A 13,425-nucleotide genomic window follows, 5' to 3' on the forward strand; every position below is an offset into this window, starting at 1 on the left:
CCAGGACCCCAACCCTGATCCCCTTCACCTCTCGTCTGGTCTACTGCTCCTCTGATGTTCCCTTCGTCCTCCAAATCCCACATTTATATGGCCAATGCCTCTCTAGTGCTTTGTTGCAGAGAGAATACTGGGGAGATTATATGTTGATAGGAAATCAAACACAGAGTCTCCTGAGGCTGGTGTCCCTCAAGACTCTTTAGGGATGTTTAACGGGAAACCATTTGGATTGACTAAACAATCATTCATGGATGGCTGGACCTTTCAAATACATGAGGTCAGAGACAACGATTAGATATTTGGACCAGATCTGTTTCTCTCTGGATCTTCTCTAGACCAATAACATCCACCAGGTGTCACAGACTGGAGCTGTGTATGGGATTTTACATGAATCGTATCAGTTCAGTTCAAAGGGGAACAAACCATTTTAACTGCAATTTGAATCTGCTGTATCTTTCACTTTTGCTCGGAATAAGGCTCTTGCTGACATGATGCTTGTTAAATTATCTGGACGGCTCAAAAGCCACTTATCGTGGTGAAAAAGCGGCCAAGCAAACGTTCTGGTATTTCTTGTCCTACGCTTCTAGCTATGCTGGTTCAGAACAGTAGTCACAATAGTTTTAATGAAGTTATTGAGATTTTAAATGACCACAGACTTTGCTTTAAGACAAATATTCTTTGTTCAGAGCTCATTTTCAGACTGAGTTCACCCGTCAAAGGTGAATGTTTGCGACTATGGCATGGAAGCACTATCTCAGAGAACCCTGTCTCCTGTCAAGGACTCCAAAACGTCATCTAAGGACTGAAAACTTCAGACTCCTGCACTTTATTTCCCTAATCGGATCCCCTCTGGCCTCCCTCCTCCCTCCCCTCTCTTTCTCTCTAAAATGGACGATTTGCCCAAAGGGATTATAACGTACAAGGGATTAAACAAAAAGACGCTGCTATTTTTTCCCCCTCCTCCCCATCCTTTGATCTCTCCTTCCATCTTTCCATCCAGTGCTATTCATGGAAAGTGTTTCACACTTTCCTAAAAGACTTCCCTCCTCCTCCTTTCCTTTCATCCATCCCTTCTCCCATATTGGTGTCCTTATGTTTTTCCTCAAAGGTCAGCAATATGCAATGGCTGCTGTGTCACCATAACATGAAAATGATGTCATCGCCAAAGAGTCCTTCTGTTATAAACTTAGCAATCGTCACATATTTATGAGGAATCTGTTTGATTGGCACTCCCTCATTCACACAAGAAGGTTAGTCTGTTTGCTTTGCATGGTGTTCGCTTAAGTATCCTCATTCATGCACTGAAATATTTAGATTTCTTTTGTCTTCAGTGATAAACAGTCTCAAGAATTTGGCTTCCATTGCATATTGCTCCCCTACAGAAGAACTATTGTCCCCTCTCAATTTATAATTGGCTGGAAATAAACCTATATTTATAGCGTGTTATCTTATACCTGGGTATGATGCAGATAAATATTATTATATTAGTCTCTAATATGGTGTGTTGGCCCATAAATCCCCCAAATGTTTTTGACTTAACTGTTTACGGTTTTCTGTATGAATTCATGATGTACGTCTTTCGCTGTGTTAACGACTTCTATGTTTTGTTTTCGGTTTAAATATCTGTGTAATGTTCGTTTATTCGTTGTGTTTATTGATTTGTGTTCAGTAGCTGGTGACGTTTCTGCAAGAGGCATAGAAAGAGTTTGGCCATTGAGAGTGAAAACGTCTCCATACTGCCTCGCTTGTGGAATGTATCAGGGAGACGTTATTTAGCAGAGTCACTTAAGAGGCAGGTAACCTTATTTTTTTACTTTTTTTCTAGCGGAACTTTATCTCCAACAAGTAATATTTAATTATGCAACTACTTTAAAATAACATACAGGATTAGCATCAGGCAGAACACTTGCGTCTACAAGATGTTGGGCTCCAACAGTTTTGCATTGTCTTTTTAAATTTTAGTTATTTAAATACAAGTATTATAGTTATGCTGGCATTGTGATATGATAAGTAACTCAAGTGGAAGAAGCTTCAGCGAAAGGTTATGTTCCTGGTTAAATATTAAAACTGTCAATTCAAATGCCTTGTGTGAGATGGGGCATGAGATCAGAGAATCTATTATTTACCTCCACACCTTCACATTTACTGCATTTATGAACATTATGAACACTTCTTGCATCAGCAGTGGACCCCAGAGTAGTTGCATATGAAAATATTTGTTGGAGACTGAGCTGGTCGGAGGTCAAGATGCACATAAACCTGGAGAATTATTTGATCCTGAATCGAACGCACTTTCAATGTCTGAAGTCTGAACGCACTTTTGGTCACCTCACTAATGTAAAGAGACAGCAACGACGCTCAGGTAAAATTAATTTAGCTGTAGATTTAAATGAATAATCGGTATCTTCAGGAGAATGTAGTAAAGGGATATTAAAGTGTAAATATAGCCATGAATCACAGGGACTCTGGGGCAGTAACTGAAGATAAAAGGCAATGGCTGAACTCTGTCTATGAATGTAGAACCATTGTCCCGTCACCCCTGGTCGGTCTGCAGGTCTTGTGTTGTTGGTAGCTAAGTATCTTAGCTAGCAGAAACCTGTTCCTATAGCCTGTGTGTGTGTAAAGAAAAATAAATTATAGTTTGTTACGTAAAAACTGCAGCAGCCATGATGACTGAGGGCCTAGAAAGACTACAGTGCATTGCCCGCAAATCTGTGGCGTGTTGTGTTACTATGATGATTGTGATTATGACAGTGACGCCATGATGGTGACGATGAAGCATTTCCCGGTCAATATGCATTGATTTGAATAAAAACATATCACACGTATGTCAGACTTATATCCAGACCGCTGACAAGCATTGAAAGACGACAGCAACTTGCTGTTCTTTCAATATTACCAAGAGCACAAAATAAAGCAGGTATTAAGTAAGAATGTGTAGATTAAAAAAACACCATATTTTACACAAACGGTATTAATTATAGAAGCCTCGCATTATTTTTTAGATTTACAATGGAATTTAGAAGATTTATAATTTCAATAATTGGGGTCTTTCTCTTTCTCTATTCACAGTGTACAATTTCTATTTATGGGTGAAAGAGAAAGCCTGAAACTATGATGTTATGTGCTGAGGTGGGTTAAATACACAGCACCAAAAGCATAAATCAGCCATGATAGCAGCTCATCTGTATATACTGTACCTTATCTCATTTTCTCTGTCTTTTGCCCTCTAACTCCTCTCCCCTTTCTCTATTTCTCATCTTCGATCTCCTTCCCTTCTCCTCGCACTTATCTTGTCTCAATTTATCTTCCTGTCGCCTCTTCTCCCATCATTTTTAGAGTCTTTTCACCTTCTTTTCTCTCATCTCTGCCCTCTTTATCCTTTGCTCTGTCTGGTCTATTATGTTTCCTCCCTCCTTTTTATCTTTATTCGCCGCTTCTTCTCCTCCTCCTCCATGTCAGATATCTCTCTCTATCCTTTATTCTCTCCCTGCTCACTCTCTTTTTTTTTAATTTTACCTACTTATCTCTCTTTCTTACAGTCTGCTTCCCTGTCAATTGGAGCGTATAAGGTTTATTTACATACAGCCTGCCACTTCTGCCACAGAGATATACTAATCCATCGCTGAGCCTTCGAGGAGTATAAACACAGTGTTTTTGTAGTCACTGTTGACTGATTTTGGACCAGCCTCTGAAATACCAAATCCTTGGCCTTCATCACCTGCCACCAAATCCGCTAGAAAGCAGACACGCAGTGTGTGTTCAGATAAACACTGACACTCAGTGGCTACAAATGGAATCACAACATTTTTAGAATGTGAAGCGAGTGCTTTTACAGTGGCCCACATTTGCATGTAATAGAGCTGTTTATACGTGTGTTTTTTTGTGTTTGTGTACAGTATTAACATTTTCTGATTTTACAGTATATACATGAAAACTCCTTCAAAAGCTAGATCAAGGCAGAAACACACTTGTACAAGTAAAGACGTCGTGCCAAAGGTGGGAACGGAACAGCCTGTGAGCTTTTGAATATCCCCTTGTGTTCAGAAGTGAAGCGTGACCCTCGATGAGAAAGGCGCCCTTGCCTACGCAGACGCAGCGAGACAGGGTAAAAGAGAGTCACAAGGCGAAAAGAGACAGGTCTGACAGCTCAGCAAGGGAGAAGCTAAGAAAAGAGAGGTGTATGTGAATGTTTAACAGGGTAAGGAAGAGTGTCAAAGGGTGAGACACGATGACGAGTGTGGATGTGAGTGGGTATCTTTGTGTGAGGGTGTGTTAAAGTAAGTCAGAGAGAGCGAGTCCATAAAACATTGATGCCGTCATTCCCCCTGTGTTTTTGTTGAAGTGAAGCAGCTGGTAGAACATCCAGTGAGCAGCAGCAGTGAATAAAAAGCAAACTATGACCTCCAATTGGTGATCATCATAACACAATCTACCATCGACACGCACAGAAATCACCTTCCCTTAACATCAATTAATACAACTAATCAGAAATCTTCTCGGCGCGTACATTTTTCTTAATACTGTGCACTTATACTTTCATGTAAATGCTGTATTGTATGTAGATGTAATAGTTATTTCACATCTTTCAGTCTGCTCTGTGTCACTGAGAATTCACAATAGGTACAGTAGGTCACGGCAGAGCTCTGGATTCGACACACTGTGACGTCAACGTTTCCAAACAAGCAGAGAGAGACGGAGCGAAGCAACACGGAGAGAAATAGAAAAGAGAAAAACGTTAAGAATGAGAGGCAGTGAGATTAAGAGAGAGAGAGAGAGAGAGAGAGAGAGAGAGAGAGAGAGAGAGGAACACATCTATTTTGAACTCTTTCTCTCACTTCTCTCTCTGTTTTCCAATTCCAAGTATAACACGATTTTCACACCTGAGACGATTTCTATGAAAGCTGTGAAATACAGATAAGCGCTTGTGTTTGTGTGTGTGTGTGTGTGTTTAAATTCGTATGGAGCGTTTTCCTTGTCTGTCTGTCAGCATAATGAGACACCAAATGCACACAGGTATACACTTAAAGACATGCAGCCCCAGAGAGTGCTACCTCGAGTAATTAAGACTGAGGAGTGTGTCAGACACCGATGGGCTCACCAGGACAGAATACACAGCAACACAAACACCAGTAAGCAGTGAAATAAGGCCAGAGACGATGAACTATAAGACAACATAAACATTCACAAATACAGCTCCATAAACCTTTTCCTTATGGAGCCATCTGAAACATCTTTAAGAAAAGACACCACACTCATCATCATAAGGAGCCTCAGTGAAAGGAAACCTCCCAGGTACGTGATCACAATTAGAGCTGCACCGATACATCTGCAGGCCGATATTACTGGCTCGGGTTATCAAAGACATATTGGTATGTTTGTAGAAACTGAGCAGTAAACTTTCAGGACTCCTTGTCCATGAAAAGACTGGAACATCTGCTAAATGGACACTGTGGTAAGATATATAATAAGATAATATCGGACAGTATCTTGTCTTCAGCATGTTGTCATTCTAAAGAGCTGTTATCAGCATTAGCCTCGAAAAATCCAGTACTGGTCAAGCTGGGTTCTATTCACAATATCTGTCTAAATAGTTTATCATGTTGTGAATTTCACATCTTAGACAAATGTCACACAGCTCACAAAATCCTCTTGTCTTCAAAAGACCTTGTTATCTTAATCAGAGCGACTTCCAGCGGGTACAGTAACAGGCTGAGTAAATACCAAACTGTGAATGAAACAAGCCAAGCTCTATTTGTTATCTGTTACAACAAAACAAAACCATGGCCAGTGACCATCATTCATCCAATAAGCATGGCACTGACAAATCAGCACATCAATAACCAACATGCCGATTGGAAAGTGATGCTACAAGCAACCACCATCCAGTCAGCAAGGTCACTGTCACCAACTAAGCAGCCAGTTTCAAACGGCAAGAAAACAACAGACGAATGAAGAGGCAGAAGATGCTTTAAACATGAAGGGAGAGGACACTTTGCAAGAGAAAAGGAAAGTTTAGAAAGAGAGAAAAATTGCAAGTGTGCGTGTGGCAAAGAGGAGACGTAAAAATGTGTGTAAAAGGACAGAAAAGAGAATGTGTATCAAAACAAAAACTGTCATCCTACCTCCAGCGATGGCAGTTTTCTTTCCCACCGTTACAGTGACGGCAGTGGTAGCGATGACTATCCTTCCTGCTGGTAGAGCGACACGCGCAATTAGCAAGAATTTACAGAACTTCACCACTACATGCATGTAAAAAAAAACAAGGGTGCATGCATGCACATCGCAAACACATCAAAATTCCTTCCAAACACGTACACGAGTACATATGCATGCACAGGAGGTGAAAAGGAATATGTTTCCAAAAATAATTATTTTCTCACATAATGAATATATCATTTGTAAATCTGTGAACTCTTACTGTGATAGTGACAGCTGAAGTGTTAGTACAGATATGCCAAAATATGTGGGTGACAGATTGAGTTGGACTCAGTGGGTAATATCTAATAAAGTCATGCATTCATCTTCTGTGTGTCTATTCACAGCCGTCATGCCACCTGATGCCGACGGTCAGCGAGCCAGAATCCAGAACATTTTAAGCGTTATGTAACAGAGCATGAAAGCTGATCGTACACTCATAACAAAGGTAATCTATGTGTGTGTGTACTGTGTGTTTGCCTATGTTTGTATTTCTGTTATTCATATTTTTATTATGTAAAACAAAACTATAATATGCCTGCATGACAATCACACATTCAGGACATTCTGCAATTTGGATGAGAATGGGATTTCTTGTTTTGTAGTAACAGAATGACAGAGGTAATACAGTCAAAAAACTCTATGAAACCAGATTTTTACTTCTCAACAAGTATTAGTCAAAGACAGACAGCTATCAACTCAGCACAATTAAAATGTACCAGAAGGCTTAGTGATTCCCTGAGAGAGGAGAGGAGGTTCCTGTACTTTAATTGCATGCTCATGCCGCAAGAGGAATGAGACAGAAGAAAAAAAGAGAAACAGCGCCAAAAAGAGATAAAGAAAACAGAGAAGGGTGTAGAAACGGAGAACAGAGACCACAGCATTTGTCATGCTTTTCAGTTAGGGGTGAGGACGACCAGAACCAGGATGAATAAATCGAGGAGGCATGCCAAGTAGAAGTAAAAGTTTTCCTCTACCCTCCTCCTCCTCCTCCTCCGCCTCACTTCGTTTTCTCCCTCCCTCCTCCGCTTCAAGCTCCACCTCCTCTGCACTCAAGGTGGCGCTATAGTCAGCCTCATAGTCCCTGAATATATCTGAACACAACAAACTATATCTAACATCAACCTAAAACATACAAAAGGCAATGTGTGGTCATTTGAACCTTTGAGTGAGTCAGGAAGTGTGTTCTATCATGAGGAAGGGCAGAATTATCAGCCTCAAATTCACTGAATATTTCAACAAAATCACATTTAAGTCTGCACTATTCAGTAACGATTACATTTAAATTCCTGTCCTTCTTTTTAAAGCACTTTAAAAAGGCATTTCATTCAAGCAGAGCTCAGTAAGAAAAGGAAATGCAGAGGCAGAGAAGGATCAAGCTCAAGATCCCATCTTTCTTACTGACTTTCATTTCTCGACTACATATACAGATGGAGTTAAGTGTTAGTGTGATGTGATGATAAATATGATGACAGTAGCTGTTGACTTTGTCACTCTGAAGCTACTGATTGTTCTTCAGAAACAGCGAATTCCCAGAAAATGAACTAAAGAATAAACATAAGTAGAATATCCATCACGACTAAACACTTCATGGTCGATGGGCTACTTTTCTTTCAAACTTTCCAAACCCGTGTTGGATACAAACTTCATGAATATACAACAAAGTAAACAGAGAGGAGCAATTGCAGCCTGCCGAGAGATATTTGGCTCAACATGGCTGAGGAAATTGGAAATTAAAAAAAGCACAGAAAATGTGTCGTCTGTCCGTGTGTGTGTGTGTGTGTGTGTGTGTGTGTGTGTATGTGTTTGCTCGGTAAAAGTATCTCCACTACCTCTAGTCTCCTGTCTGGGCATGTGGTATAGAAACTGTCCAGCTGGGTACTCGGACGCTCTGCGGTACCACACTGGGAAATGGTCCAATGTGAACATATTCTCCATGTCTACGGAGGTCAGGAAAAACCTGGGGAGGGATACAAATAAGCTTAAAGAAAAACATAGTCTCTGCTGCCTAATTATGATGACAAAAGAAAAGATGGAAGATTGAAAAGAAGGATAGGATGAAGAGAGCAACAGAAAGATGTGAGCATAATTTTGCAGTCATTAGCAGCGGCACTTTTATCGACCACCGGAGGGCGAACTCTCATCTTACTGTAATTAAAACTTCAATTCAGAGCTGTAACTACTATGACTATCATATCAACAGTTTTAGCTTATTCAACCCCAGTGTTAAAGATTTTGGTCGTGGACATAATGGTGTGACTAATTTGATGTGATGATATTGAATGTACAAAATGGCCGTTTTTCTGACTCACTTGGCGACTCGTTTCTCAATACCAGCGTATCTCTGGAACCTCATTAGGCCGGAACGGGTCCCCAAGAATGCAGTTTCTACCCCCTCATCCATACTGAAAGAGAGAGAGAGAGAGGGAGAGACATAAAAAAGAGCAAGGTGGAGCAGATAGAGGGGTACATATTTGTAAAAGATCATTATAATAAAGTGAGTACTCATGTAAAAAGTCCATGTCTTAATTAAAGACGTATGTGGGTGTGCGTGTGTGTTAATAGTCACCCAGATGTGTTGAGCATGAGAGCGGTCCAGTAGGCTTCCATAGGAGCCGTGACCACAGCATCAAATAGAGTTTGTTGCAACAACTGCACATCACCTGTCGAGAGAAACAAAAGAGATATTACGAATGATACAAAGGACTGAGGCCAAAAATGAGGACGACAGAAAATAAATATTTAGCACTGGATGAGGCCGACAGTTTTGACGATTACAATCACAGTTTATGTTATTATACATGCTGAGATTACAGTGTCCACTTACACTCCAGATCTGGTTCTTTGCCAGTGAGGTATCGCACCACAGCCTGCAACTGGCTCAGCTTGCGGTGGGCCGGGTCAATGTCTGTCTCACAGTAGGTCCTACAAGCACACACATCCCAAACATGCACTGTAGTCATACTGTCACGGAGAGTTACAACCACTTAAACCGGTTGGAATCCCGTAACATCTATGTTCTGCTAGTTATGCAGTCCTCACCATTCACTGGCTATGGTCAGGTCTGGAGCCAGTAAGTCATGGAGACCTGAAGCGAAAAAACACAAGCGAGGGTAAGAATATCAGCACAAATACAGAGAAACTAAGAGAGAAGGGAGAGACTTACCCTCCTCAACAGAGACGTTTCCAATGAAGATATACTCTCCATATCCTCGAGTCAGCACTATACCCAGACTGTCATATACAGAGTTATTTGTTATTTGTTACTGGCAGAATGAATCATGTTCATAATAACTCCCACAAAACGCATTTGTTGCCACAGAACATCAGTAATATTGTTGTATTATTAGTTCATACAGGTGTTGCTTTGTTGGATATCGTGGATATTTCAAAACCTGACACTTTTAGTAATCCTGTTAAAGCGATGAGACAAACCTGAACGGTGTCTCGTTGATGACGGTGTAGAAGTAATCATTCTTCAGGAACATCACTCTCCTCTGTGAGGGACAAAGAGTGGGACACAGAGTGTGCGAAAAGGATAGCGAACGCAGAGAGGAAGAAAGACAGGAATGCACGTAAAAGACAATGAGTAAAACATGTCATCTCAAAGAAGACAAAACTTGAATAATATGAGAAACAACAAAATGAATCCCAACAAGATGAAAGAGAGGCTCCTCTCGCCGTCTTGCCACACACAGGCACACTCACAAAAACAAATGTACTCACTCCTTTATCTACAGACGCTCTCACGTCTAACGCCAACGTCCCGGTTTCTCCTTTAACCATGGCGGTCCTCAGCTGAAACATAAACACTGCATACTTAGGCTTCATTCAACTTCTTTTAATTGAACAACACAACTCACACTGATATGCAGGACAGCTAAAACAGAGAAAAGAAAAAGACAGAAACGTGTGTGTTGCTCACTTTCTGCTCGGTGTCTTCCCATTCCACCTCCGCCAGATCAACACTGTTATAGTTGGGTTTTGGCTTTAGTATCTTCCCATCTTTATACTGTCACAAACACACACACAAACAAACTTTAATACAAGTCTTGAGGAACCTATCCCATATTATCACGCTCGGTTAATTGCAACACATCTGTCGAGCAGGGTTAATAACTTTCAGCCGTTTCTCAGCTGCGGTAATTCACTTCACAACACGATGTTTGTCTGTACCAGAGGTCGGAGGTCAGGGTGAGATAAGATGTAGCCGTTGTTGGTGATGAGGTAACCGTAACCATGGACACCCAGCTGAAGAGACAGAAAGAGGTGAGGACACAACACGGGTCACTAACATGGAATAATTAACATTAAATTATGACTCAAATGTCACCGGCTGTCTCACAGAAGAATCGACCCAGAGTACGTGTACAGTATTTCATCCTTGTTTGTGACACATCTGTTGTGGATCGTTTACCTTGTATCTCGGAGCTAATCTCATCAGTTCTTTCAAGGCCACATCGGTCCCTACCACTCCCAGCAGGATACCATGTGACAACTACAGGAGACACACAGCAGGTTCATAAATGCACGATTTCAGGTGACATCTGTTGAGGCTGATTGCAATTATAGTGATTAAAGATGAATACTTACAGTCTCTTTCTTCTTGCTGAACACAGGCATGGCTACAGAGGTCATGAGGAGCAAGCTTTGGGCCTCACTGTTGAACAGCTGTGGTGCACAAATACACAAAAACAGCCACAGTTAATTACTCTGCCTTGTTTTTGTTGACAAGCTTAATTAGTTTGCTAAATTATGAGAGAACAACTGTGAATCTAAATGTTTGTGGAGTTCATTCTTGTTGACCAAAAGGTGGAAAATGAAATGAACAGAAACATTAGCAGTTATATCTGTCTGAACCGAAGGACACAACTAAGGTGACGTACAGAGGGAAAGGAATGAGAAACTAATACAATATTTACTCAAATATGCTCCTGTAAAAGGAGTTAAGTAAAAGTAATGTAGTAGTATTTTATTCTACAAGTTTCAGCTGAAAAACTATTTTAAAAAGCATTGACAAAGCTAGGCCAGCTAACTAGAGGATAAGCTAAGCTAACACTCTCATTTGAAGCAACGGAGGACGACATTAAGAAGAAACTAATCACTTGACACAGGTATAAACTGTTAGCTGTTGACTGTAAAGGCTAAGCCAGACACTACAGGTACTATATACTGCATTCTATTCATTTTATTAAGAATAGGGTTACTTAATAAAGAAAAGTTACATTAAAGCTCTATGTATGATTACCTCTTTTGTAGTTGGTAACTGAAGGTGAAGATGGAGGAAAGACAACAAGCATGAAATGGCAATGACACGTATGGTACAGATGAAAACAGATACTGAAATAATAGAGGAAATATAAACCAAAAAAGGCAGGCAGAGGTGGAGTAGCTAAAGATGCAATTAAAAAAAGGAAAAATTTAGAAAGGACAATTATTTTGAAAATGTATACAAATTTCTGCTTGAGCAAATTGGCATGCGAGGGATTTTTGCTGTGTTGCTAAATATAGTAATAGTATATAGCACCTCTAGTAACATTCCAAAGTTGCTAAAAGTGCACCAAGGTGATCCCGTTTGAAATGTGGCACATATGCTTGTAAAGTTAAAGGAAATTTTGCAAGTCAAGAAAGTCGCAGATGTCGTTCCCTGAGCGGTTTAACACAAAACCAAATGGTACTTTCGACAAACCAATGGCAAACTGCGACTTCCTTGACTCGCAAATTATCTTTAAAATTGACAAACATATGTGTGTAATTAGCGGGACATTTTAAAGGGATAGAAACAATATTTGTCTCTCGCCGTTAACTATTGCACATATTAATTAAGGTCTCATGGTGGTCCACCGGAATGGGAAGGGACTTCGCCTCTCTATTCATCGCAGAACACCATAGAAACAATGCAACTACCAACAACTTCTGCACTAGCAATTGCTGCAGAAATTGCTTTGCAACCACCTAGTATTTGTCTCTCGCCATTAATTACCATACATATATTTTTGGAAATAATATCCCATGAGAGAAATCCAAAGGGGAGGGACTTATAATGGATCACTACCAACAGTAATAGCACAGATATCCTAAATGAATCTGACCTTGTGATTACATATGCCAGATAATAGTGAAGCAAGATAATAGCGTGTGTTGCCCAGCAAGCACATGGGAGAAGCGGACTGACCACACTGTCCATGTAGGCCTCAGTCCAGATGATGTCGTGATCGTGGTTGATGACCATTGGTCGGCTGAGAACATGGAGGTACTCCATAACGTTTTCCTGGACGTCAGCCAGTGTGGAGACGTGTGTGTAGTAACCTGCAGGACACACAAATACATGTACACACATACAATATATCACATTACTCGGATGGAAAAACTAGGATTCATACATTTTAGCAAAGAAAATATTCACCATATTATTTATTTCTTCATCTTTCTGCTTCTGGCCTTTGGGTATTACATTTAGAGCAACAAACTCATTTATCCGACTTCAGAAAAAATTGTATTCTAAAAATAAACCCACTAAGCTGTTTTAAATAAAAAAAATAAAAAAAAGAAACGCTTGAATCTCCCATCAATACAAATGTGCTTTTGAATTTGTTTTCAAAGCTTGGCTTAGTCTACGGTTTATGGCATTTCTACAACTGGGAGACAATGACGTCAATGGGATACCTGCAGCGAAGCTGCTCAGAGACAACAGGCTACTGAAGCACTGCCAGGTATGAATGTGTGCAACCTTTTTCTCCATTGTAATGTCTCCACAAGAGTGCCGCTGTGGATATTATTAAGTAGACCTGCTCACTCAACTGAAACCGTATGTAGGCTTTTGCAGCAGTGTAAGAGTAAGCATTGTCTATTTATGACGGACAACAAGATTGTTGTTGGCAGAGGCAGCTGCCAGTGTACGCAGCAGAAGGGAGTGCACCTGTTACCGATTACACACAGAGTCACACGGGCACATAGGATATTTTTGGGCCAGAGTTGTGTTTACAGTGTATCTGTGCTGATAATCAGGTATTTAGTCAGGGATTTTTGATGTGCACAGAGCAGGATAAAGTGATTATTTTCAGGTCTGAGCTGCTGCATGACCCCGTGTAATTCACAAGAGGGCAGCACCTGATACCCAGTGCCACACAGCACCACCTGGGAACAACAAAGAAAGCCAACAGACCTCCTATTACTCTATTCCTTGTTGCTGAAATTACAGAATCATGGATTCAACCGAGCAATTTACGT

The 13,425-nt window shown here is 40.6% G+C and overlaps 1 protein-coding gene across 5 annotated transcripts in view; it reads right to left on the reverse strand.

Annotated features, from left to right (window-relative positions):
* cacna2d4a (calcium channel, voltage-dependent, alpha 2/delta subunit 4a) overlaps positions 1-13,425 on the reverse strand; it is an 80,063-nt gene that overhangs the window by 50,331 nt on the left and 16,307 nt on the right. For 3 of the 5 annotated variants that reach the window (XM_076111655.1, XM_076111652.1, XM_076111654.1), the window contains 15 exons: positions 12,371-12,504; positions 11,444-11,461; positions 10,789-10,866; positions 10,613-10,693; positions 10,372-10,446; positions 10,121-10,207; positions 9,922-9,993; positions 9,631-9,692; positions 9,362-9,429; positions 9,238-9,283; positions 9,023-9,120; positions 8,765-8,858; positions 8,508-8,600; positions 8,028-8,155; positions 6,123-6,191 (listed from right to left, as the gene is read on the reverse strand). In XM_076111655.1, the coding sequence (XP_075967770.1) occupies positions 6,123-6,191; positions 8,028-8,155; positions 8,508-8,600; positions 8,765-8,858; positions 9,023-9,120; positions 9,238-9,283; positions 9,362-9,429; positions 9,631-9,692; positions 9,922-9,993; positions 10,121-10,207; positions 10,372-10,446; positions 10,613-10,693; positions 10,789-10,866; positions 11,444-11,461; positions 12,371-12,504 (1,203 nt within the window). Of the gene's footprint in view, positions 1-6,122; positions 6,192-7,199; positions 7,290-8,027; positions 8,156-8,507; positions 8,601-8,764; positions 8,859-9,022; positions 9,121-9,237; positions 9,284-9,361; positions 9,430-9,630; positions 9,693-9,921; positions 9,994-10,120; positions 10,208-10,371; positions 10,447-10,612; positions 10,694-10,788; positions 10,867-11,443; positions 11,462-12,370; positions 12,505-13,425 lie in introns of all 5 variants that reach the window. The other 2 variants (XM_076111656.1, XM_076111653.1) reach the window with 2 other exon arrangements.

The sequence above is a fragment of the Anarhichas minor genome, unplaced genomic scaffold (assembly GCF_050575085.1).
Source record: "Anarhichas minor isolate MPS153535 unplaced genomic scaffold, ASM5057508v1 ptg000045l, whole genome shotgun sequence".
Taxonomy (NCBI): Eukaryota; Metazoa; Chordata; class Actinopteri; order Perciformes; family Anarhichadidae; genus Anarhichas; species Anarhichas minor.